We start from the raw sequence: 26,070 nt of genomic DNA on the forward strand, positions 1-26,070 counted from the left end.
GACTTTCCTCGTGTTGCCATCACTACACAAGTAAAGGTTAGAATTAATAAAGAAAACAACTCTTTTTCACTCCCTTACTTGGCCTATCCGCTTCTTACCTTTGGTAGGGTGGATGTTGGTGTGGATACCCTCTTGGAGATGCTCACTTGATTGCTCGTGGAAAATCGACATTTGAAAAAGCAAGCACAAGTCTACAAGCAACATATGCAAAAATACTTTTTTTTTTACTAAGGGTCAATGATATAGATGATACCAAAGACAAAATTCAAATGATAGCAAACAAATACCAAATGATAGAACACAAACAATTGAAACAAATATATAAACAAGGAAAATAAGATACCAACCTTGAGCCTAATGCTTTCGGTATTAAGGGCTCGACAACATATACAAATCAAAGTCAATGCTCAATAAAGAAAAACTATGCAATAAAAATCAATGAAAACTATGAAAGTAACTCATATATCTTTCGAATAACACGGGTCTCAGTCGATTTGGATGTCCAAAAAAAGTTATGGATTTTTGAAGTCGACTCTGGGTTTTGTGCTCTCTGCAGGTTTCTCTCAAATTCTAGGGTTCGAAGAAAAATTTATAACTTTGGCTCTAGGGCTCGGCTTAAAGTGAAACTTGGATTTTTGGAAAGCTTAAGGTGCTGAACACAAACAAACAAGTTTTATACGCTTTAAAGATATTTTCGAAATAAAAAATTCTCATGCAAAAACTATAGATCAAAAGGAACGTGGAACACAAGAACAATGGATGATATTTTTTCGTATGATTTTCGAATAAGGGAAAGTAAAGACAAAGACAAAAAATATAAAGACAGAAAAAAACATATATCCGAATCTAGAGCCTAAGCTCTGATACCAAATGATACGCGACAACCCAAGCGTATTGGACTATTCGAGCCATAAGCCACTTGAATCCAATCGTATAGATGATTTCAACCCAAAAGGCTAAGAGTTAGACGGATTACCTTTGCAGTCGATTACCTTGAGCAAACAAAATACTCACTATGCTACAAGCCGGAAACACTCCACGAGTTTGGTAACCAACCAACCAAGCACCAAGGGTAAAAATATGGATTCCTAAATTCAACCACACAAATGAAAATGATATTTTTGGGGAGGTTTGCATACGACAAGGGGTGATAAAATTCTCAATTTTCTATCAATATCAATCAAAAGTGTCTAAAACAAGGGGGGGGGGGGGGGCTAAGTCCCATGGCTTTTTAAGGAAATTAACAAAATTAAAAAGAAATTAAAAATGTAATAAACTTGCCTAAATATGAAATTAAATTTGATAAATCTAAAAGAAATAAATCAAAATAAAATCCCTCAAAATATCTAAAACAAAAAAAAGAAACCATTTCCTAATTTGCTTAGAGTGGGCGGCAACGCAAGTTAGGGGCACCCATGGGGTGCCTGCGGTGTGCGTGCAGGGCTGGTACTGAGCGAGAGCGCGCTTATGGGCGACGGGTGTAGCACATAGGCATGGGTGACAGGGGCATGCACATGGGTGCTAGCGGGTGAAGTGCGCGCGTGCCTCGGGCACTGGCGGTAAGGGGCGCTGTTGCGTCCACACAACTGTGTTGACAACACGTGCAAGTATACACGATTCATCAGTTGTAGTACGTAACGAGGTCATATCCACAGAGATTTTTTGTTGTATTTTAACGATAAAAGAAAATACCAATAAATAAAAATATACAAAGATTGGGTATGGATATTGTCTAGCAAAAATAAAATAAAGTAATAACAAGCCGACAGAAATTTGCAAGAGACAATAGTTTCGAAGCTGTCAACACAAGAAAACAGCAGAACAGAAAGCGATAATGGGGGAATAACAGATATGGAAAAGGCGGGGGAGATTTAGCATGCTTTCACAAGTTATAAACCTACCCTCTAGCGTAGCTAACATTTATTAGTGCCCAGCTCGACTCGGTTCCCTTCCGAAACACCCTTCATAAGTTAGTACAACTTCCGTTGCTAAATACCTATGCAATAAACCTAAGCTATAGGCATGATTAGGGGACCCCATTCCTGAGTATCCCTATAACTATGGAAAAACGCTAATCACAAGCAAAACAAATCAGCACCCATCAGCCCTTCCGGGTCAATACAGAAGCTAGCATACACGAAACAGCGGTCAACAGTAACACGAAGATTAAAAAATAAAATCAGATTTGCATAAAAATAAATGTACCATCTAGAGGTTCGGTCTCAAGTCAGTTACAACATGTAAATCCCCCAAAATGGGTTTTAGCTAATAATGGGTAAAGAAAATAGAATAGAAGAAGAAGAAATACAACCCATAAGAGAAAAATAGCTAAATGACAGAGAAGAAGAAGCAGTCAGCTCGTTCCAGCAGGCGAGCTTCCCCTTTTTGGCGTAAACTCTCCTCCCGAAAATGGGTTTATTTCGTTCCCTTGTCTTTTCAGCTATCAATTTTTGTCTCTCTTGGGATCTGTGTGTCTGTCGGCTAGGGCCACATACCCTTTAAATATCGGGTCCCGTTTTCAGGGCACCCGATTGGAAATTGTACGGACATAAGTGAATCCCGTGTTTTTGGAATTAACTGTACGGTCACTCCACGCTCTAGCATCGCTATGCTCCAGCTTTTATATGCTCTTTCTTGAAAATGCTTTAACTGCTCTTATTTGGTTCAGCACATCCTTCTCTTCTTATCTCTTCTTTAAAAATATGTGCAAATGAACCACAAATACGAGAGTTTATGCTATTTTTGGCCAAAGTTCTCAAGATTAAGGATATTTAGCTAAGAATTTATATTTTAACACTATTCATGCTAATTATGACCTAAAACCGACACACTTTGACATTTTATTGCACATTTTCACCCAAATAATCACTAGAATAACTCTCTTTTGGAGAGTTATCACACCCCCAAACTTAAAATCATACTTGGGGAATATGAATTTCAGTTCAAGAAAATAAAAGAAGGTACTGGAAATTTTTGCACTTCAAACGATCTAATCTTCTGCCTCAACCTTTTACTTCTAGCCAACTATGCTAAAGCTTAAGACTCTGCTAAAATACTTTAGTTAAAGCAAGGGAATGAAAGTAGCTTAGATTTGCTCATACTTTGGAAGATGCTATTTCTAATCAGCCCCAACTTTCTTCTACTTCTCAACCTCAAGCTTAGCTTCTCATAGAAAGCCATTTCTCAAACTACCTTTCACTAACCTAAACCTTTAAACTTTGCGCTGCCAACTTGGGTTTCTTCAACCATGGGCTACTAGCCCTTCCTAATCTTGCAGCCTCTTTATGCTCTGGATACGGCTACTAGGCCTTCCTTTATTGCGAGCTCTTTTTTTTTTAATGGGCTGAATTACAGGAATAAAAAGATTCATGTTATATACTAAAGATGTAAGAACTGAAGGTTCACTCCCCCAAACTTAAAAGGTTGCATTGTCCTTAATGCAACTAAGGACATCTACGTTACAGTGCTCTAGCACGCCCCCAAACTTAAAGCGAAACTATAGTGTAAAGTATAATAAAATTTGCTAGTTGGAAATATTGAAGAATATGAAGGGCTAATGCTACCAAATAAGGGGAATTAAGAGAAATCCAGGCTAACTATACAAAGATAAAGGGTGGCTTTGGATAAGTGGCCTTTGAAATTCTTCTATAGGGTAAGCGCTACTTGGGGTCAGTACTGCTGGAGGGATGATATGGCATGGGCGAGCAAGCATGGACCAAATGCTGGGCCAAAAGAAAGCTAGCTTGCATTAAAAAGCTCCAGCATCAGCAGACATACTGCACATTAGCAAGCTCTAACATAACGACTATTCACAAAAGGTGAGGCAATAGACAGAAGATGAGAGCACATAAACTTCCAGAAATTCTAATTTTCATTTAATATAGGGGGATTGGTTCACATCTGACTAACAAATAAAACACACACTGAAATTGAAATTAAACTACTAAACAATAAAAGTAAAGATAAAAATTTAAATGCAAAAATGTAAACTGCAGAAATTAAAATCTAACTAGAAATTTAAAATAACATGGGGAGGGGGGTAATTTTTCAGAGTAAAAAGGAAAGGAACTTCCCTTTCGCGGGTCAAGCATGTGAATATTCTTTGCCTTCTTTTTCATCCAACGAGTCGCCCGTGGGCTGATCTTTCCTCTCTTTGCCGCTGCGGCAGGCTCCTGTGAAATAGTTGCAGTATACCTCTTCCCCACAACTGAGGCAATGAAAATTCTCTTGTTTACCTTTTTGTTTTTGTTGGAAGCGGTGACTAGAGTTGCCTCCGTTTGCTCGGTTCATACCTTGGCCGATGACTTGGAAGGTTTTGCCTTTTTCTCCTTGATGCATGATGATTCCAGCTCTCTTTTTAGTCTCCTCGTTCTTACTTCTGAAGTTTTTAGAATCGGTTTGATATCGGGTGGCTCTTTTTTGGGTAAGTTTACTGACTTTTCCTCTACAATGATGTGCACTTTGTCCACAAGGACTGTAAGGCTTTGTTTTTGCTTGAGGGAACAAGATGTTGGAGCATCTACCCTCTCTCCACTTGGTTGGCTCTCACTAGCTTCTGCATGCTGTGTTGGAGCTTTTGACGGCTCAACATTTTTATACTCTTCTCCAGGTGCTTAGATCTTTATTTCAGTGGTAGCATCTTCCTTTACCATTATCTTTTTATTCTCATCACCGAAACATTCTTGAGCTGCAACATCCTTACTTACACAATGCTCCAGCACGACTTATGCACTCAATTCTTCCATTAAAGCTTCATCTAAAATCTTCAACACTGAGCATTCTTCTGATTTAGCAGGAAACTTCATAGAATCATGCAATAAGAACTTCATTTCTTAATCTTGCACGCACATCTTCAATTCTCCTTTCTGGACACCCACGAGTGCTCTTCCAGTGGCAAGGAATGGCCTCTCATAGATGATAGGAACTTCCTTATCGCATCATAATCCAGAATAATAAAATCAGCAGGAAAAATAAATTTATCGACTTGTACCAGAACGTCTTCAATTTTTTCCTCTGGATGCGTGATGGAGCGGTTTACTAGTTGCAATGTGACTGTTGTGGGTCTTGCTTCTCCTATGCTCAGCTTGTTATAAATTAATAGCGGCATAAGGTTGATGCTTGCCTCTAGATTGCAGAGTTCTTGGCCTATCTTTTGCCCTTCTATAGACATTGGTATGGTGAAGCTTCCAAGATCCTTCATCTTTATAGGTATTTTACTCGTGAGTATAGCGTTGCAGGCTTTAGTCATTGCCATAGTTTCATCGTCTCCCAGCTTTCTTTTCTTTGTGAGAATGTCCTTAAGGAAGCGCACATAAGTCGGCATTTGCTCAAATGCTTCCACCAACGGTATTTTGACATGGAGCTGCTTCAGCACATCAAGGAACTTTCTAAATTGCGCATCCTGCTCTTTCTTTTGCACCCGCTTTGGGTATGGTGGTGTGGTTCGATACTTGGCTGGAGCATTTTCGTGATCCGTCTGGTTCTACTTTCTGGTTGCTCTTGACTTTTATGCTCCGACATTGACTGCCCTCGTTTCTACTGGGTCGACCTCTTTACTTGTGTTTTTTTGATGTTCCATTATCTGCTCGTTAATATTCACTAACAACCTAAGGTTTGCCCTTTTCTTAACTGGTATGATTATAGGTGTTCCGGCTGACTCGCATTCTTTTGTCTGTAGCCCACATCCTTCATCTTGATTTAATTATTTATGGATTCCTGGAGCATTTGGATGGGCAGTAGGCAATACCTTGCCGCTCAACAACGTAAGAGCATTACATTGCTCATTCCCATCCCTTTTGGTCACCTTATTATCATTTGGCAGCGCTCCATAAGGCCTACTCTTAAGATCTTTTGCCAACTAACCCACATACGTTTCCAGATTCCGCTGCGATGCTTCCTGACTTTGCACCGAGGTATCATTCTTTTCCATATACTTCTTCATTAGATTCTCCAAAGATGCAAATGCTCCTTTAGATGACCTTTGCAATATTACTTGATCTTGGTTTGAGAAGTCGGGTGGATAATTTCCTTTTTACTGATATGTTAGAGCATTGGATGTACCAACATTGTTTCCTCCCTGATTTTCGCTCTAACTAAAGTTAGGATGGTTCCTCCAGCCCAAGTTGTACGTATTGGAATACGAGTTCTTTCCATTGTTCTGAGCATTTCCGAAATAGTATATCGACTCTGGATTGCCAGGACAATTGTTGTAATGGTGGTCTCCTTTGCAAAAAGAGTAAGAAATCCCTTGGACGTGGCTAACATTTGCCTTACTATCAGATGCTCCAGCTGCGTTTTGCTACGTCATACTCATCCTAACCAAATCTGTCAAATTCTCAATCTTTGAATTTAAGGATGTGAAAGACTCTGATTCGTTCAGTCCCTTACTTCCTCTCCCTTGGATGGCTCTAGAGTCGGACCATGAATGATTGTTCGACGATATCCTCTCTAAGATATTGAATGCTTCAGCATAAGGTTTTGCTAGCAAAGCCCCATTTGCTGACGCATCGATGACTAGACGGGTGGCATCGTCCAAACCATTATAATACGTTTCGATCTGGATGCATCTTGGGATCCCGTGGTGAGGGCATATTTGCAGAAGCCGTTTAAAGCGCTCCCAAGACTCATAACCGACTCCCCAACAAATTGCTGAAAATTGTTGATTTCACTTTTGTACTTATCATTTTTGCTTGGTGGGAAATACTTGATCAGAAATTGTCCGGCCAAGTTATCCTAGCTTCTAATCGATTCTGAAGGGACTGACTCCAACCAAGTCCTCACTTCATCTTTGAGTGAATAAGGGAACAACTTAAGTTCCAACACATCTTTGTTGCATCCTTCATCATTAAATAAATTGCAAACTCCCATGAAAAACTTTTGATGCTGATGTGGGTCCTCCGTGGGATGTCCATGAAACTGACCCACTGTCTGGAGCATCTGAAACATCGCTGGTTTAAGCTCAAACTTTGGGGCTGTAATTTCAGTCTCCATGATTACTAGGTTGAAATTATAAAATGCTGGAGCTGCATACGTTTTAATTTCTCTGTCAATGTCATCTACTAATAATATAGCATTGAGAGGGGGCACTACTACCTCAGGGTTAGCAGCGATAGGAGCCCCATCTAGTATTTCCTCGATCCTCACATTTGGTCTCTTGTAGGCGCATTAGGTTGAACTGGCGGATTCATTACATCCATGTTGGCTGCCGCTTGTTGTTGCCTCTGCTCTCGTATATTTCTGTGGAAGGTGCGCTCTATTTCGTGGTCAATAAGATATTCCAATCCGTCGTAATCGTTCATGCACCTCGCAAAAAAACATAGTAAAATAAAAATGTGAAAACAAAAAAACTCATTTCAGCATCGTATCTACAAATATCAATGTTAAAATAAGATCGCAAAAATCCTCGGCAATGGCGCCAAAAACTTGTTGCGTCCACACAACTGTGTTGACAACACGTGCAAATATACACAATTCGTAGGTTGTAGTACGTAACGAGGTCGTATCCACAGGGATTTTTGGTTGTATTTTAACAATAAAAGCAGATACCAACAAATAAAAATATACCAAGATTGGGTATGGATATTATCTAGCAAAAATAAAATAAAGTAATAACAAGCCGACAGAAACTTGCAAGAGACAATAGTTTCGAAGCTGTCAACACAAGAAAGCAGTAGCACAGAAAGCGAGGGGGAATAACAGATATGGAAAAGGCAAGGGAGATTTAGCATGCTTTCACAAGTTATCAACCTACCCTCTAGCGTAGCTAACATTTATTAGTGCCCAGCTCGACTCGGTTTCTTCCGAGACACCCCTCATAAGTAAGTACAACTCCCGTTGCTAAATACCCAAGCAATAAACCCAAGCTATAGGCATGATTAGGGGACCCCATTCCTGAGTATCCCAATAGCTATGGAAAAGCGCTAATCATAAGCAAAACAAATTAGCACCCATAAGCCCTTCTGGGTCAATACAGAAGCTAGCCTACACGAAACAGCGGTCACAGTAATGCGAAGATTAAAAAATAAAATCATATTTGCTTAAAATTAAATGTACCAGTTAGAGGTTCGGTCTCAAGTTAGTTACAACATGTAAATCTCCCCCAAAATGGGGTTTAGCTCATAATGGGTAACAGAAAACAGAATAGAAGAAGAAGAAATACAACCCATAACAGAAAACAGTCAGCTCGTTCCAGCAGGCGAGCTTCCCCCTTTTGACATCAGCTCTCCTCCCGAAAATGGGTTTATACCATTCCCTTGTCTTTTCAGCTCTCAATTTTTTTCTCTCTTGGGATCTGCGTGTCTGTCGACTTGGGCAACATACCCTTTAAATATTGTGTTCCGTTTTTAGGGCACCCGGCTGGGAATTGTACGGACATAAGTGAATCCTGTGTTTTTGGAATTAACTATACGGTCACTCCAGCTCTGGCATCGCTATGCTCCAGCTTTTATATGCTTTATCTTGAAAATGCTTTGACTGCTCTTCTCTGGTTCAACACTTCTTTCTCTTCTTAGCTCTTCTTTAAAAATCTCTGTAAATGAACCACAAATACTAGGGTTTATGCTATTTTTGGCCAATTTTCTCAAGACTTAGGATATTTAGCTAAGACTTTACATTTCAACACTATTAATGCTAATTATGATCTTAAACCGACAAACTTTGACATTTTAATGCATATTTTCACCCAAATAATTACTACAATAACTCTTTTTTGGAGAGTTATCAAGTGCGTGAGGGTGTGCGACACAGCAGGGGCGCGCGAAGGCACTGGGTGGTGCAGGCGTGCAAGTGGGGGTGGGCTGTGGTGCAGGCGTGCGACGTCAAGGGCACGCAACATGGGTAGGCAGCGCGCGTATGGGCGTGCGGGACAGACATGTGGCGTGCAAGCGAGGAGCTTGTAAGTTTAGCTTGGCAATGTGGCACACTGCAAGGATGCACTAGGAGGTTAGCACGGCACTGTGGCGCGTGCGCGGGGTGGCTTGTGCCTGACTGTGCATGCATGCGAGTGGCCTCTTGATGGGTTTGTCCTTGATGGGTGGCTTCTTGCCTGGTTCTTCTCCATTCCTCGCTTCCTCTCGACCCTAGTAGGTTATTCATTGGACTTCAAAATGGTCAAAATTTGTTATTGGATCCAATGGAGTTTCCTTCGTTTGGTGGGTCTTTCTTAAAGACTCTCTTCATTGTTGGTGTAAGTGGCGTCTTGGAGCATTGGGTCAGTTATGATCACATGAATTGCTCAATCTCGGGGCATCACAGGCAGAGCTTGGGTAGGGCCGAGCAATGTGGATCAGTTCGTTGACAGATCAGTTAGAATTGTGCCTTGACAGAGGGTGTCAAGATGATGGGGCACTGTTGATGTAGTGGGAGGCAGAAAATTGTAGCTTTGTCTCCAAGTGGGAGATTTTTGGGATTCATGGCACCAAAACGACATCAGAACGTGCTAGAGATGAGTTGGAATCAAATCGGGACGCGTTGGGGTCAAAGCAAGGATGAAAAACAGTGGAAGCGAGCGTTGTAGGCCAGAAAGGCCGAAGATGCAGCGCCATGGCACTATGGACAGCACCGTGACACTGTCAAGAGGGGAACAGGTGTGGTTTTTCTTCGTCCGTAGTGCCATGGCGCCGTTTCAAGTTTATAGATACTGCAGTTACGGGTTTAGGGTTTTTCCAACCGAAATAGGGGTTTTAGCACCCAATTTTTAGCGGGTTTTGGCAGCTAATAAGTGGTAGCAGCTCGAGTATTGGTAGAGGTTTTGGGATTGATCAAGATCGACATTATCGAGGTAATTTTATCTTTATTCTTGTGACTTTTCATTCATGTTCCTAAGTATTATTTGTTTTAAATATTTAGAAGCTATGATGCTTTTTTTGGGACCTCTAGGGGATATTTTGGGGAGAGTATTGTTGTATTCCAATCGTAACATTATTAGTGAATTACCCACATCTGAGTGGAATTCTGGATGTAGCCCTTAATGATGAACCAGTATAATTTGTTCTGTCGTTTTCTTGTTCTTTACAGTTTTCTTCCTTATTTGCATATTGTGGTTATGTTTGGATATTTTTTTTTTTGTAAAAGGGGAAATTATACAGGATCATTAATTTCCCAATACTTCCTTTTGACCTTGATGGTTGTTTATAAACCTTCAAAATTGACAAAATTTGTTGGTGGATCCAATCTTCTTTTAGGGGTCTTTCCTCCAATCTTCTTCCTTGTTGATGTAGGTGGGTTCTTGCAGCTCTATGTCAATTATGATCACATCATCTCCTCCTTTTGTTCATCCTCAAATCAAGTTTTTTACCTATATTCAAACGCAAATTAGTCCAATGGTAAGCGTCAATAGTAGGACTATTACATTCATGAAATTTAGAAACTTCATGTTCTTTATTTTTTTTTCAATGATCTCCAGTGTTTCTTCTTCCTTTGCTTCCTCATGTGGCTTGGTCTCTGGAGGGTATTGGGATCCTTGAGCTTGCTTCTTGGATGAGCCAGCTTCTTGCTCAATTTCTTCACCTTTAATTCTCCCCTCCATGTGTGGTAAACTCCTTGACACCTCATTGGGTAGCATCTCCTCAAATTCCTATAAAAGCCGAACACAAACACTAGGCAAAGTATCTTTTTGTTCTTGTGTTAGGAGATTATTACCTTCATGCAAATATTAAAGAAGGAATTGAGTTGCACATAAAGCTTTTTCATCTCATCTCTCCTAGCCATGAGGTCACGACTTTCTTATCTTTGTTGGTAGTCTTTTTTTCTATATTGCTTTGGGGTCAAATAATTTCCCTTTTATCGGCTTCAAATCTTATTTCTTCCAATTTTAATTGGTCAACATGAACTTCTTTTGGAGAAATGGGTACTAGTGTGTTCTTCTTCCCATTATGTTCAATAGAATATTTATTTAGAAAACCATTTAGAAAACCATCAAACTTTACCTTCTTGTCAAATTGCCACGGTCTCCCTAGAAGAAATCATTAGCATTGCACAGACACAACAGCATAAGTTACCTAATCTTTGTACCTATTTATAGCAAATGAAACCTGAACTTGCTTTTGGACTCTCACATCACCACTATCATTTAACCATTGTAGACTATAAGGTCGTGGGTGTGGTGTGGTGGCTAGCTTCAATCTTTCCACTATATCCTTACTCAACATTGGTTCAACTTTCATTATCAATTATAACACTAAAAGGGGTGGAGTTCACCATGCACCTAGTATGGAATACGTTATCTCTTTGTGCCTTTAATGATTCTTCCTTAAATTGCACATTGAGGTTCCTCGTAGCAACTAATGCTATGTCCTTGGAATACTCCTCTAATTCTTCATCCTCTTGGCTACTTTCTTCTATTATCTCCTCAACATATTCTCTTACTTTTTCCTCATCATCAGTGACTAGTTTCCCTCTCTAAGGATCATGGCTTTTTGATTTGGGCAATTTCAGCTTATGTAATATACTCAACGAAACTTGAAGCATGTAATCTCACTAGTCCAAGGTTTGGGGATCTCGGGTTGGGACATGGACTTGGATAACTCTTCCTTCTCAAAGGCCCTTTTGGACTTCAACTCTAAGGGTTTTGCCTCAAATTTGCTACTAGTGGGTTTAGGATTTGACTTTACATACCTTTTAGTCTTTCTTTGGTTTTGCTCCTCTATTTGACGGCGAGGCGTAGTAATTTCTCCATGTCACCATAGGATTGTAAATCAATCTTGTCGGCTATGTCCAGATTGAGACCTTCAAAGAATCGGACCATTGTGGTTTCTTCATCTTCCTCTAGTTGCAAGCGGTTCATCAACATGTCCATCTCTTTGTAGTAGTTTTCAGCTCCGTTAATGCCTTTATAGAGTTCTTTTAGTTTCCTTGAATATTCTCTATGGTAGTGTTGTGGGACAAACCTTCTCTAAACTAGCTCCTTGAATTCGAGACAAGATTCTATGGGTCCATCGCTGCTCCTCCTTCTATGAGACGTCACTTTATCCCACCAAGTTAGTGGATAATCCATAAAATGAGTGACTGCAAGTATTACTTTATTTCCATCCTTATAATCGTGACATGCAAACACTAATTAACTCAATCTCTTTCTCCCATGCTTCATACTCCTCTAGTGTGGATTTTACGTGGAATGTTGGGATCTTCAATTTGATGCTTCCTAGGTAGTTCTCATTGCTTAGCTTCTCTTGGATTGGTTGGATTCTTCCTCTCCATCGGCCATGGTTTACTCTCTTTAGATGATCTACATCAAAATGATCATAGTTAGCATAGTAGTCTCCTAAGGTACCTTCCTCTTCTTCCTGGAGTCATCGGATGCTTCTCTTGAACTCATAGGTCTCCTTCTTTGTTGGACTCTTTGTGGCATCTATAATCTTTGAATACGAGTGTTCAATATTTATAAAGATTCGGTAATATTTTCAAGACTTTGAGTGAATCTTGCAAATGTTTGGATTTGAGCTTCTCTAAGTCTTTTATCGCATACTTCAGACTTGTCTCCTTCTTCAGGCGACTTTGGGAATTTTCCTCTTGTGGCCATACTATACAAGTAAGGGTTAGTAATAACAAAAAAATTTCTCATTCCCTCCTTTACTTGAGTCCTCTTGGCTTCCTCTCTTTTTGTCGGTGCAAGGCTTTATGTGGTAAATAATCTTACCTTTATATGCTAGCTTGATTGCTCCTGGCGACTCAACACTCGAATATAGCAAGAAAAGGTCTAAGGTAATCAATATGCAAATAATACCAATTGATAGAATCTCAAATGGTATGTGATGTACAAGGATATGAATGATGCCAATATGAGTGAGGAAAATTTTAGTGATATCGAATGATAGATGTAATGATGCAATCAGGAAACCTTGAGCCTAGTGCTCTTGCCGATCAATACTTCACAACAATATGTAACTTGAAGTCAAAGCAAATAATAATACAAATATGCAATAAAAGTCAAAGAAAACAAAAATTAACCATAGAAAATTTACAAAATCCAATTGGTTATTCAAAACACACGAAATAGTTTACCAACAAAACAATGAGGTTTGCGACAAATGGGTATGTTTGGAGTAAAGGTGTGTGACGTACAACGCCCGATTTTGGTTTAAACCAAAGGCAACTAAAACCACAGTGAGTGTTTTATACTTATGTGGGTTGCCTTGAGGCTTTATGGTCGCTTGGAAGGGCTGCACTAGCAAACAAATTTTGTGGCTGCATAAAAGGTCTCTTTCGGGTGAGCTGTATGGGTGTGGTGGCTGTCCTCCTTCTTTATGAATCTCTTACTTTGGCAAATTGATCCATAAATAATTTTAGAATGTTAATAATCAAAAGATAGTATTACTTTTAAAAAATAACTTGATTTTGGTTGGATATGATAGGTCAAATAAATTCTCCAAATCTGTTCAGATACAAATATGGAAAGTTTTCTCCTAGAATACTTATTCTTCAATCGGCAAAAACTTTTCCTCCTGACCTTGGATGGCTACAATCTTGGTATGCCTGGAAAGCTCTTTTCAAGACCTTCAAATTGATATAATATTTGACTATAAACAAATAAAAGGTCAGTAAGATATGATCTATCGAAGTTAACATTGGGATTTCTTGAGTATTGCACGATTTTCAAGAAAAATAGTACGGTTAAAAATACTGATAACTTTCACACCACTAGATAAAATATTGGATTCAACTCTCGTTAGACAGTTAACTCAATTATCTTTTGAGTATCATTGGTTTCAATTAATTTGGAGTTCTTAGCAAAAAATATGGAATTTCGAAGTTGGCTCTCAGTTCTACAACACTGCAAGTTTCTCTCAAATTGTTAGTTTTCGAAAAAATTGATAACTTGAGCTATAGGGCTTGGTTTAAAGTGAAATTTTGTTTGTTCGAAAGCTTTTGAATGTTGAACACACACAAATAAAATTTGAATACTTTGAAGTAATTTTTGAAATCAAGAACTCTCATGCAATAACGATAGTAAGATAGGCATGTGGAAGTATCAAGAACAATGGGAATGAAATTTTGGAATTTTCGAAATATGATGAAAATAAATACAAATACAAAAATTTAAAGACAAGAAAATAAATGATATATTTGAATCTAGAGCCTAGTCTGTAATGCCCCGCATTAGCTATACGGGTATTTTCATGACTTTATATTATTATTGTTTTTTTAGGTAAGCTAGTCAAATTAGCTTTATGCCAATAAACTTTAATCAATCCTAGTTAATAATTGTAGGCTTTTAATACTCTAACTAATTAAGCTCAAGTTAATTTTATTTACTTATTAAAAAGAAATTTACAACAAAATTTAGTGACTCATCTTATCAATGTTTAATTAATTATGTATGTTAATCAAAAATAAATATGCATAAGAGATTAATAAGATTAGCGAGATTAATTGTATTTAAGTAACAAAATTAACAATACTACTTTAGTAATTAGATAAATGTTGTGAAATATGGTAATTGTAATGGTAGCATTATTTGAGTATTTATAAAGTTTCATACATTTTATCCAAAGTTTTATTTTAAGGTAATTAACCAAGTAAAGCACCATATTACCTTTATTTTACTCTTTATTTTTCTACCTCAATTAAATTAACTTAATTGGGGGAATATAGAAAGTTTTACTTAACTCATAACCATGATTAGGCAATATAACTCACCTTCCACTAACCATGATTAGGCAATATAACCCACCTTCCACCCAAGAGACACATGTAATAATTAAGTTAGTTAGGAAGACCAAAAAACACTAACAATCCCATTAAGTAATTGGCCATGCATGAGGAGAGAGAAGAAGTTTGTTCCATCATCCAAGATTCATGTTTGTTTCATCTTCCAAGTCATTCTCCTTAAGTTACCTATGTTTGTTTCATTCATTTTCCTCCAAGAACATTTCTAAACAAATCTGAAAATTTCCTCTCAATCATCTAACCTATCTTTTAAATCACACCTTAGAGGAGTTGTGGTTGCTTTTCCAAGTCTCTTCAAGGATCGTTCATTGCGGTTTTGTCTTTTCGGTAAGAACGGCTTCTTTTAGTCTAGTTTTGTAAGTAGATTTTTCATAATAATTTTTATAGAACCTAAGCATGTTCATATCCATTTTCTAAGGTTTCCATCATCATTTCAAGCTCTATTAGTTTCTGGAAATTTTCTCTTTTTATTTTTTAAGGTAGAGAGAAAAACGCACCAACGGTAAGCATCATTCTTCCTTGTGTAAATTATTTTAAGGGTTCATTATTAAGAGAAAATAGGTACTGTTTAGGCCTTATTTTTGTTGATTTGAGATCTGAAAATCTGAATTTAAAAGGTCCTAAAAATGTTCATAAAATTCCTTCATAACGGTTTTTAACGGTTTATGTTATTTTCATAGTTTTAGCTTGTTTAGTATCAAATTTTGGATTGTTAATTTTGAATTTTTGAGACCATGACCAGCACCTTTAAACTAACCTAAAATGTATTTGAATGTAGTAAAATTGATTTTTATGATTAGTTTTACCTACGTTTTAAAATTGTGAAAACTAGTGCTATGTGTTTTCTATAGTTTTTTTGTAAATTTGCAAAATCAGTAAATTATTTTTATTGATATTATAATATATAAATCAGAGGCTAATATGAAGATTTTAAAATTACTTTTCACAAATTTATATATATATTTTATGATTATTATGGATTAGGTTAATTATTAGGGATTTGTACTAGTAGAATAGTGAACATATCTAGTTATGAGAACTTATTGGAGAAAGCTTAGTTTTGGTAATTGAGTCCTAATTTTAGTTGTGTTAATTATTATTTGGAAGCTTTAAGGAATTTCCTTTAGTTTACGAAGTTCAGGTAAGTGGATTCTATCATAAGTTACCGCCTTGTATGTTTTGTTGTATTATTGTTTGATTGTAAGTGAATTATGTTATGTGTTGCATTGTTTTGTTATTGAATTATGTTATTCATGTTGCTTAAATATATTTTGTTATTGAATGGTGATTGTGGTTAAATTTTATGTATTACAAAGCATGTTATGATTCTATGGCTTTCTCATGTCATTTTAAGTATGTTTAATAGCAAATCATGTTTAGGTAAAGCATGACATAATGTGTGATGCATTGCATTCGTAGTGAAGTTAGTAGTCTTATGTGTCATGGATTTAGGTAAGATTAATGTTATGCATGAAATACCCAAATTAAGCAGTTATGTTATGCAGCTAGATGTATGATATGACATGTATGGTTTCTGCTAAAGGCTGGGCCCTAGGAAACAAATTAGTTCATGTTAATGGTATTTATGGGGGGTAATTACCCTATAAATATTACATGCGGAATTGACGGTTATGGTATGAGGTATTTCTGTATAGCATGACACCAAATTAAGGATTTAGATATGTAAGTTTATGCTAGCAAGCACAAGTATCTTAAGTTAAGTTGTTCGTTGGTTTATATGTTAGGTTGAGGTATGCATTCATATAAGCATGATGTGTGTGTTTGAGCATGAAAGGTTCCTTATGATGGGAACTACTTACTGGGTATTTTTTATACTCATTCCATGTTCTTTCAATTTTTTTACAGATAGTTATATAGTTGACGGGAATAACGTTGAGGATGACCTGGGCATTGACGAGGAGAAGATATGAGACACGGTTGAATGTTATTTATAATTTATACTTTTAATTATGACTATACCGCATTTTTACTTGTTTTACTTAAGGATAATAACTTTGTGATTTCCGCTGCTAAAGATTTATAAGTTAAGTTTTATTAAGTTATCGTTTTCACTTTTAGATGAAAATACAAGTTTTTATCTTATTTTATTTTAACGAAATTATGTTTTATGAGTAATTATCTCAATATTATATTATTAATGACATATAAAAATTGGGGTCATTACATAATCTTTGATACCAAATGATATGCTACAACCCAAGCATATGGACTTCTTGAGCCTCTAGTCACTTGAATTCAATCATATAAATGGTTCAACCCAAAAGGGATAGGTTAGATGAATTACTTTTACAGTCGATTACCTTGAGCAGACAGAATACTCACTATGCTTGAGGCAGGAAACACGGCATGAGTTTGATGACCAATCAAACATGCGTGTTCCAATGGTAAAATAAAGTACTAAGTTCAACCAGACAAAGAATACAATATTTTAAAGGGGTTTGAACACAGACAAGGAATTAGGAGAAGCCTCTCAATTTTGTATTCAACTAAAATTCAATTCCCAAATTATTAAACTACAAGGGGGACACCTATGTATAGACCAAGGCCGAAGACCTTTACAATTTATTTTGCTAAATAAAAATAAAACAAAAATATAAATAAAATAAAAGGCAAGAGATGTTCCGTAATTCCAAAAATATGACTTTCCTAAAATACTAAAGAAATAATTAAAATATGCAAATTAAATCTAAATTAAAATAAAATAAAACAAAATGTTTTCTAAAACAAATAAAGGAAAAATCTATTCTTTATTTATTATAGAGGGGGTTTCAAACAACATTTGGCGTCAAGGCATGGCCGACATGTAAGGGACAGGCGATAGGTGGCTAGGCATGCATGAGGGGTAGCAGGCATGAGCGTTGGGCATGGGTAGCAGGTGGCTGGCGTGGGCGTTGGGCGTTGGCACTGGCTGAGGGTGCTGGTGAGGGGGCACTGAGCGAGGCGCGCAACAAGAGGGTGTACAACACGAGTTTCACATGGCAGGGGCATGGCGCTGGCGTTGGGACATGGTGCTGGATAGGTGTGGGGCATGGTGCTGGATAGGTGTGCTGCAGGCGAAGCTACATAGGCACTAGCATTGTGGGAGGGCGGACGAGGGTGGTTGGCTAGCACTTAGCATGGAGTGTTTCCTTGTGAGGTTAGCGGGCATGGCAAGCGCGCGCATGCATGCATGAAGGCGTGCATTTAGAGGAGCTACTTGGCGTGCGTGGGCATGAAGTCACATGCGGTGTGGGAACACATGCGGGCGTCATGGTGTTGTGCTTGGGGTGTGTCAAAGGGCTTGCGGTAGGCAAGTCCGTGAGGTTTGGCCATTCACTTAGCTTCTCTTCAATGTCTCTTCCTTTTGACCCTTGTGGTTCTTCATGGACCTTAAAATGGATCAAATTTGTTGTGGGTCCAATGAAGCTTTCTTATTTTATGAGGTATTTCCTCCACTCTCTTCCTGGTTGATGTAGGTGGTTTCTTCGAGTTGGTCCATTATGATCACATCACCCAATCAGCATGCATTTATCCTCTGCTAATGCATATGCTAGCTTGTGTGCATCCACATGCTTAGCCATCAACCCCAACGCATGTGCACCCATCAACCAGTATGATGCACCTTTGAACAAGGGAATCCTCTAATGTCTCAAGCACCATAACCCATACGTTAAACCCGTTCAACCAATAGGGTAAGACGGATGACTCGCTATATACTCCAATAACCAATGAAACTTGAATGCTTCTTAGCATATTGCAATCTTAGCTCCAAAAATGATATTCATAGGGGGTCCGATGCTCGCAATTGGAGTAAAAAACTTAGCTTTCATTCAACAATAATGCCTCTCAAAGGGTTACACAATATGACTATAAATAGCCCATGCCAATGAGCAATACGGAAAGAATCTCTAATTGAAAATGAAAATAAATAATTCTAAGAAAATCAATTCCATAAAATAAAATAACTGGAAATTCTTTCCTTACTAATAAAATGAATAAGGAATATAATACAATTCAAAAGTTCTAAAGCAAACAAGAAAAAAAATTACCAAGAGTGGGTGACGGTTAGGGCTTAAAGAAGGTAGCAGCAAGGCGCAGGTAGAGGCATGGGCAGGGGTTGGCGGCAACGTGGGCATGGGCAAATGCTTTGGAGGTTTCCGAATGCGTAGGCATGGGCACCAAGCGTCGGGGCAACGATGGCACACGCATGGGGCGTGCATTATGGACACTTAGGCGCATCCTGTGAGGTTAGTGTGCAGCCCAGTAGGCGCATTGTGAGATTAGAGGGTGGTTGGGCGCTAGGTGTGTACGTGCGATAGTGACCATGGGCACTGGGCGTGCGACAAGAGCAATGGGCGATGGTTGGCGCACACTAGGTGTTGTTCTATCAATAAGCATTTACTTGGACCTCCATATGAGTTTAGCTTGCGTTTGTGATACTGATCGTCATTGTGTGAGTTGATTTGGTCCATGAGAATTTTAAAAATGTACTATGTGTACAATGAGATCTCTGAGATCTCTTTACTTGAGAGATCATCACGCCTTATTCTTGTCTAACTTTGGATAGGTTGAATTGAGGTTCTTGCTGGTTGTCATGATCTTATGGTCTCCTCTTATTTGAAAGGATTCATCCTAGAATCAAGTTTGTTACCTATTCCATAAATTCATTAAGTTAGTCCAATGATACTACGTAGTAACTTGGTCCTTACCTTACTGATAAAATTATTGTGGTTGGAGGCTATTGTTTTGTCTAAATTGACATTATATTGTCCTTCTTTGAGTTCTTTAAGAATTTCTATGACCTTTCCTTCTTTTATCTCCTTGCTTGGTTGAGGTTGATTGTGTCCTACAACAGCAAAATCATTGTAATTACTCAATTTATCTATAAATAATACTTACCTTTGAGTTGGTTGGTTTGGTAGGCTTTTTGGTTTTGTTTCTCGGAGTTGTCATATTCATCAAGATCATCTCTTTTTGGGTTGTCGCTTTTTGAAGGCCTATGTTCTTCTCTTGGTCAACATTCCCTCAGTTTTTGATATCGTGAACAAGCAATCCTTCATCCTGCTTTTGCATCTCTTTCACCACAGTATTTGTGCAATAATGTATCAGCTTTGCAGCAGGGATGAAATTAATTTTGCGCTTTATTCCTCTCAATTATGTAGTTGCTTAAACATATCCTCCCAAAAGACAACCTTGAACTATTTGAAAAGCTCAACAAAAATAGTAAGCAAATTATCTTAAAGTTATTGGGTTAGGAGAAAAGTACATTTACACATAAGCATTAGAAGAAGTTTGTTAGAACACAAAACACTCTTGATTTCACTTGAACTTGCCATGAAGCTCATGACTTTCTTACCATTACTGGGGGTTTTACCCTTTCTTCTTGTTGCTTGGTAGCTTCCTTGATTTCAGCCTCGATCTTTTTTACTTCAATTTAGTTTGGTCAATGTGCATATCTTTTGAATAAATGGTACTAAAGTGATTTTCCTCCCATTGTAATTGAAATAATAAAGATTAAGAAAGTCATAAAAAGAGACATTTCTATCAAATTTGGACGGTATACCAAGCAAAAGGTAACTAGCATGTAGGGCACAACATCAAAAATATCACACCCCCAAATTTTAGAAAAAGACTATTTTCCTCTACTCTAGCATTTTCTAGCTTTTCCTTTCAAAAACCCCATTCCTCAAGAGGCTCTTTCTCGAACCCCTTTTCACTTGCATTTCACTTGCATAGAACCACTACCTCTTTTATTATTGATTTAGCCTCTTAACTATGAGCTACTGGCCCATTATAATTATATAATTTAGAATTAGATTTCCTATTTGAATTATGGTTAGGAATTGTATTAGTATAAATAAGGTATTAGGTTGGTATTTGAAGCAATTAAATTCAATGAAATCCTATTTATTATTTTCTCTCATCCCGTAAAATTAACGTGGTATCAGAGCCTCTCCAGTATACATTAGTTGGTTGTTGGTTGTTTGTTGTCATATGTTGCAGTGTCTATGGCATGTCATAGCCTCTACAACATTGGTGGTTTGGCTGTTAGTTGTTGGTTGTGAGATGTCGTAGCGTCTACTGTGTATTGCAGCCTATACAACATTTGTTGTTGATAGTTGGTTGTTATTTGTTGCAACATTTATGGTATGTTGAATCTTGATGGTTGGTTGTTGGTCCTTGTTTGGGTTTTTTGTTTTGGTTTTGACATTGAAATTTTTTTCTATTTTGGTTTAGGCATTAACTTTGACATTCATGTTATTCAACAAACTGACAATTTAGTATTGGGATGTTAGATAAAATATTTATTATATAAAATTATTTGAATTGTAATTATATTTGGATTAGCATATAGTTTAATATTATGATATAGTTTAAAATTTGATTTCTTATTTGAATTATGATTAGGGATTACATTAGTATAAATAAGTTATTAGGTTGTATTTAGAGCCATTCAATTCAATAAAATCCTATTTATTATTTTATATATTTTCTCTTTTCCCACATGAAGATGCTCTAGGACCAAGTGACCTTTGCTCCTCCCTAGCATGCTACTTCCCCTTTTATGAGAATAATCGAAGAATACGATCCACCTCATGAATGACCCGCATCACAAGAGAAAGATGCTAGATTGATATATATGCATACTTTACAGAACCAACCTAATCAGTTGAAGCCCCAAACATACGATTCCATATAGTTTGACCAACTACGTACTTTCACCATAGTACGTTCTATCAAGGGCTTACAATCCCTATAAGACAGTAGAGACGATATCAAAGGAATACTCAAATACCTCATAGGAAGGGATGTAAGGTTCAACCCATAAAAGCACTAGTTTGTTTCATCTCCTTTGACATAGCTACACAAAATAATGAACTTTTCCTCGAATTAGTAGTACGCCCAACTAAGGACTCAAATGGAATATGAGTGTTCTTTACAAAAGAAACCCACACATATCATATTTTTTTATGCAAGAATTCGCACAATAGTTCCTTAGTCCGAACTCGGTCCTAGCTCCAACCTGAAAGACAGGGAAGACCTGCACCAAAGGGCAAAAATCTCCGACGCTCAAGTTAGTAGGCAGCTCGGACTCAATTTAAGTTCGAGGAGAAATTCCTTACCTGACGGTGAAATGGGACACTTTATTTATAAGTTTAGGTCGCGACAGCGGTCGCGATAGGCAGTTACCTTGGTCGGTTTTGAGGTCGGAGATGTCGGATTTTAGCAGGTCGTACTCGGATACTTTGGGAGTTGCAATGTAATTGGAAGTATTGAATCTCTCTCCTCAGAAGGTTTTGAGGAGAGATCTTCCTAAACAGGTCTTTTTAACAACTTCTTTTGTTTTTAACCAATCTCTGTCCTCCACGTGGCAATTAGGTATTTTATCCCCAAACATCGGCCCCCTCTCTACCGGGTTCGATCTCGACCTGGCAAAGAAATTTTATTGCTACTATTCCAGAGAGACCAATCCACGTGGTGACTCGGGCATTCAATTTATTTAATTTATTAATTGCACCGTTGGGGAATCTCGAGAGCAGAACCGACGAGCGGCGCGCACTTGAGTACACAAGACGTTCGAATTCTTTCGATCTGCGACGTCCATTTTCGGACACGTGTGCGGTTGAGATTGAACTTCGGGTTACTATAAATACCTCCAAGGTTTTGTTTCCACTTTTTACGATATATGAAATCTTGGAGTCCGACCTGATCAGATCGGAATTCTTGCTCTAGGTCAGTTGCGTTCTTTTGAATTCGTCTTTTATTTTCTCCTCTTACTTTTCGTGCATGTCGGAGTTTCCTAGTTCTTCCTCTTTTAGTAGCCCATCTAGTGACGTAGGTCGGAATCAGAGCTCTTCTCCCAAGAAAGCTGATTCCGTAGAGGAGTTCGCCAGTAAGTTAGACTCCGAATTAGAGGAGGAAGAGATATAGAATTTTAGGTTTTCTGATAACGAAGGGGACGATAGTGACACTTCCACCTCGGGTCAAGGCTTAGAATACCCTTCCCAGATGCCTGAGAATTACCTCGGCCCTCTTCGCAGGAGGTATAGTATTCCGGATGACATCGTCTTTAGGCTTCCCAAGGAAGGTGAGAGAGCCAACAATCTTCCGGATGGGTTCGTAACCCTTTACTTAAAAATGTTCGAGTACGGGTTTCGTCTTCCAATTCACCCCTTAGTGTAGGAATTTATATTCCGAACTGGACTAGCTCCTGCACAAGTGGCCCCCAACAAATGGGGAGTTGTCTTTGGTCTTACCGTGCTATTTTGGCTTAGATGTAGGGAAGTAAATGACCTTGACCTCCTCGGTGTCGAGCAGCTTTTAGCTTGTTTCAAGGTCAAGTGAATCTCCAAAAAGCCGGGGAGATATTACTTGTGTGCTCGGAAGGGCGCATGAGGCATTTTAAAAGGGCCAACCTCAATAAAGAACTGGGTCGGAAAATGGTTCTTTGCTTCCGGAGCGTGGTTAGCCAAGAACGAGTCCGACCTGCCTTTCCACAACGTCCCTCGTAGGTTTGGGAACTTAGGTAAGGGGTCGAGACTTTTCTTGTTCTTGGTTTCTTCTCTTCATGGTCTAACTCGTGCTTTTCTGCCAATTTCAGTTGCGGTTCGACCGATTCCCCAACACTCTGAGCCGACCTTCAACGCCTTGAAATAGATCGATTCAAGAGTGGTAAGCAGATTGGCACCCTTGTAACAGATAAGCTTCTACTTGCCTCAGGACTACTCGACTACAACCCCCTCTTATCCCCACCAGAAGCTCATAAACCGAACTCCGAACTTGGTGAGTTACCTTTGCTTGACATCCTTACCGGACGCTTTTTTGCATCCCTAGCTTCTAACTAGCGATTTACTTTCCTTTGTAGCAATGGTTTGTGGATTTTCCCAAAGCGTGAAGTGCAAGCGCCCGAGCGCTAAGAAGGCTGCCAGAAACACTGAGGCGCTCAGCCCCACGATAGCCGACTTTCCCGCTGAGGTCGAGGTGGTTGAAGCTGACAATGCGGTTGCTTCAACTGTAACGCGCCCCAGGAATTTCACCATTTCCAAACAGAGACCGTTACTAAGACAACCTAAAATTTTCACATAAACCAGAGAATTTTCTTCACAACAATACTAAGCAATAAAGCTACCACGCTTCTCCTGCGCTACTCTGATTTTTAACACTCACGAGAGCTTGAACAATTAGAACAACAACACTAAAGATTTAAGAGAAACTCACATCCTATACAGATAAACAATTTAATGCCGACTTCACATTAACCAAACACTTCAATGAAACCTTCACTAACTATAAACTATCCACTAAATGAATATTAACATCTCGAATGGCAATGAAGCAAGAACTAATTCAAGTACGATCAACTTAAACAAATGTATACATAAATATCCTAAATAGGTTACAATCCCGTAGTTTAAGAAGCTAACGAAATTAATGCTCTAAAAAGAATAATGAATCGGCAACCTTACAACATCCTTTAGACAATAAAACTAAACAAAACCAACCATTAACACCTCCACTACAAGATTAAATGGCCACAACTATCCTAACTAAAAGAAATTAAGTGCACGCAGCATAGCTAATGGTCTTTCCGATCAAGCCTCCTCCTCACCATCACCATCCCAAGATCTAGCTCGATACCTGCAGACTGGAGGGAAAAAAGAGGGATGAGTACAACCACAGTACTCAGTAAGCAGCCCTTATCTGAAGGGTCACGCACAGACAGCATACTTATCAAGGAACAACGTGTCATGCTTATTAAGGAATCAACACACACACATCATGCTCAACCAAATCATGAAACATTCATAGTCATGCTTTTCATCACATTATGCATTCAAACATAGACACATTTATAAAATTCGGTGACAACCACAACCAGGAACACATTAACTACCAACCTCTAGTCTCCCTAACATCACAAGTACCTCTACGCTTGTCACAGTTATCCTAACCTTCCACAGTTATCTCCTTCGAGTAGAGTCGGCCTCTAACCATTTATACTCAAAGCCCCGACACTGCTGCATCGGCCCTCGACCATTTATACCCGAGGCCCCGATGACTTCACCATCTATTGGTCCTTGACCATTTATACCCAAGGCCCCAATAGTCTTCCTTCCAAAGGACTCCTCGTATCGACCCTCGACCATTTATACCCGAGGCCTTGATACTCCATTAGTGACGTATCAGCCCTCGACCATTTATACCCGAGGCCCTAACACCCACTCATTCATTCCCTCCAAGAATCCAACTTTCACCGGAGTCTTACTATATACTTTCTTGTACCACTAACCCTACATCTTTCAACTCACAAGTACAACTCAGCATGCTTCCACAACATAGACAACTTTCTAATAATGAGGTAATAACCCAATCATGCTCAATATCCAACATCATTATTTAACAAGCCTTACTAAGGATAATAGCTCACAAAACACGCCGAACAATTCATGCATATCCATGTAACAGTCATTACCACAGCAATACTCAACAGTTTAGCAAAGCAGAAAACTCACCATTTTCATTGACAAATATACAACACTACTCCAAGTATATTGACTAACACAACGAGAATTATTTAGCACAATGACGTAACAAAATTAGCATTAAACGCCACAAAATCAGCACGTTAGAGACCATTTAGCATACATTAACGCACGCACATGCCCCTTGTCTACTTACTTTGCTATGTCTCAAAACTCTCACAAGAGTCGTACTTGCTATTACGCCATGCCTCGTGCATCAACAATCTCATGACAGTCCAACATGCGATACGCCAAAATGATCATATGTAAAAACCAATCAATTTAAAATAGTCCAGCATGATCCAACAGCTCCAACAGGCTTCGTTCACAGAAAGGCACAACCAACAACTTAACCAAAATATAATTGATAGATACCCAGCATACATCAAACACAACCAACTTCTCATAAATATTCAATATGCTTCCGAAACAACAGATTATAGTACCGGTATACGAATTTCATCATGAAACCAATTAGAACATAACAACAATTCAATCATAGCCATTCAAGATTACTTGGCTACATTTTATTCACACAACCACATAATTTTCCCAAGATATATCAACAGTTTTATCAACAATAACGTTTACTTAATGATACCAACGACCAGCAACATGCAAATATCACACATGGGCACACGAGCAAACAACCATATCATATCAGCACATAACAACCAATCCCTCCAGTAAGAAACTACATACCCCCGCCTACAAGCTCCTAGTCTTCGTTGGTTCAAAACCCACTAAACCTTGTTGCAACGATGGCGAGAATTTTGGGGCTTGTGGATCGGATGCCGACAAGGTGCGGGTATCACGGAACTGACGTCGTGTGGCTTCCATCTTGCCGATCCAACCTCAGGAGGGGTGGGTAACGCTAATCTAG

General features: G+C 38.5%; 1 protein-coding gene and 1 long non-coding RNA gene across 2 annotated transcripts; one reads left to right on the forward strand and one right to left on the reverse strand.

Moving 5' to 3' along the window:
• Window positions 1-4,852: 4,852 nt before the first annotated feature.
• On the reverse strand, window positions 4,853-5,323 carry LOC111025656 (uncharacterized). The gene has a single exon (XM_022303545.1). The coding sequence runs from the start codon at window positions 5,321-5,323 to the stop codon at window positions 4,853-4,855; it is 471 nt and encodes a 156-aa protein (XP_022159237.1).
• Window positions 5,324-14,790: 9,467 nt separating this feature from the next.
• On the forward strand, window positions 14,791-16,723 carry LOC148211953 (uncharacterized). Its single transcript, XR_015790368.1, has 2 exons — window positions 14,791-14,991; window positions 16,531-16,723. It is a non-coding gene; the product is annotated as an uncharacterized LOC148211953 (long non-coding RNA).
• The last annotated feature ends 9,347 nt before the right edge of the window (window positions 16,724-26,070 follow it).

The sequence above is a fragment of the Momordica charantia genome (genome assembly GCF_013281855.1).
Source record: "Momordica charantia cultivar OHB3-1 chromosome 4 unlocalized genomic scaffold, Mcharantia_2.0 BLBB01000004.1, whole genome shotgun sequence".
NCBI lineage: Eukaryota > Viridiplantae > Streptophyta > Magnoliopsida > Cucurbitales > Cucurbitaceae > Momordica > Momordica charantia.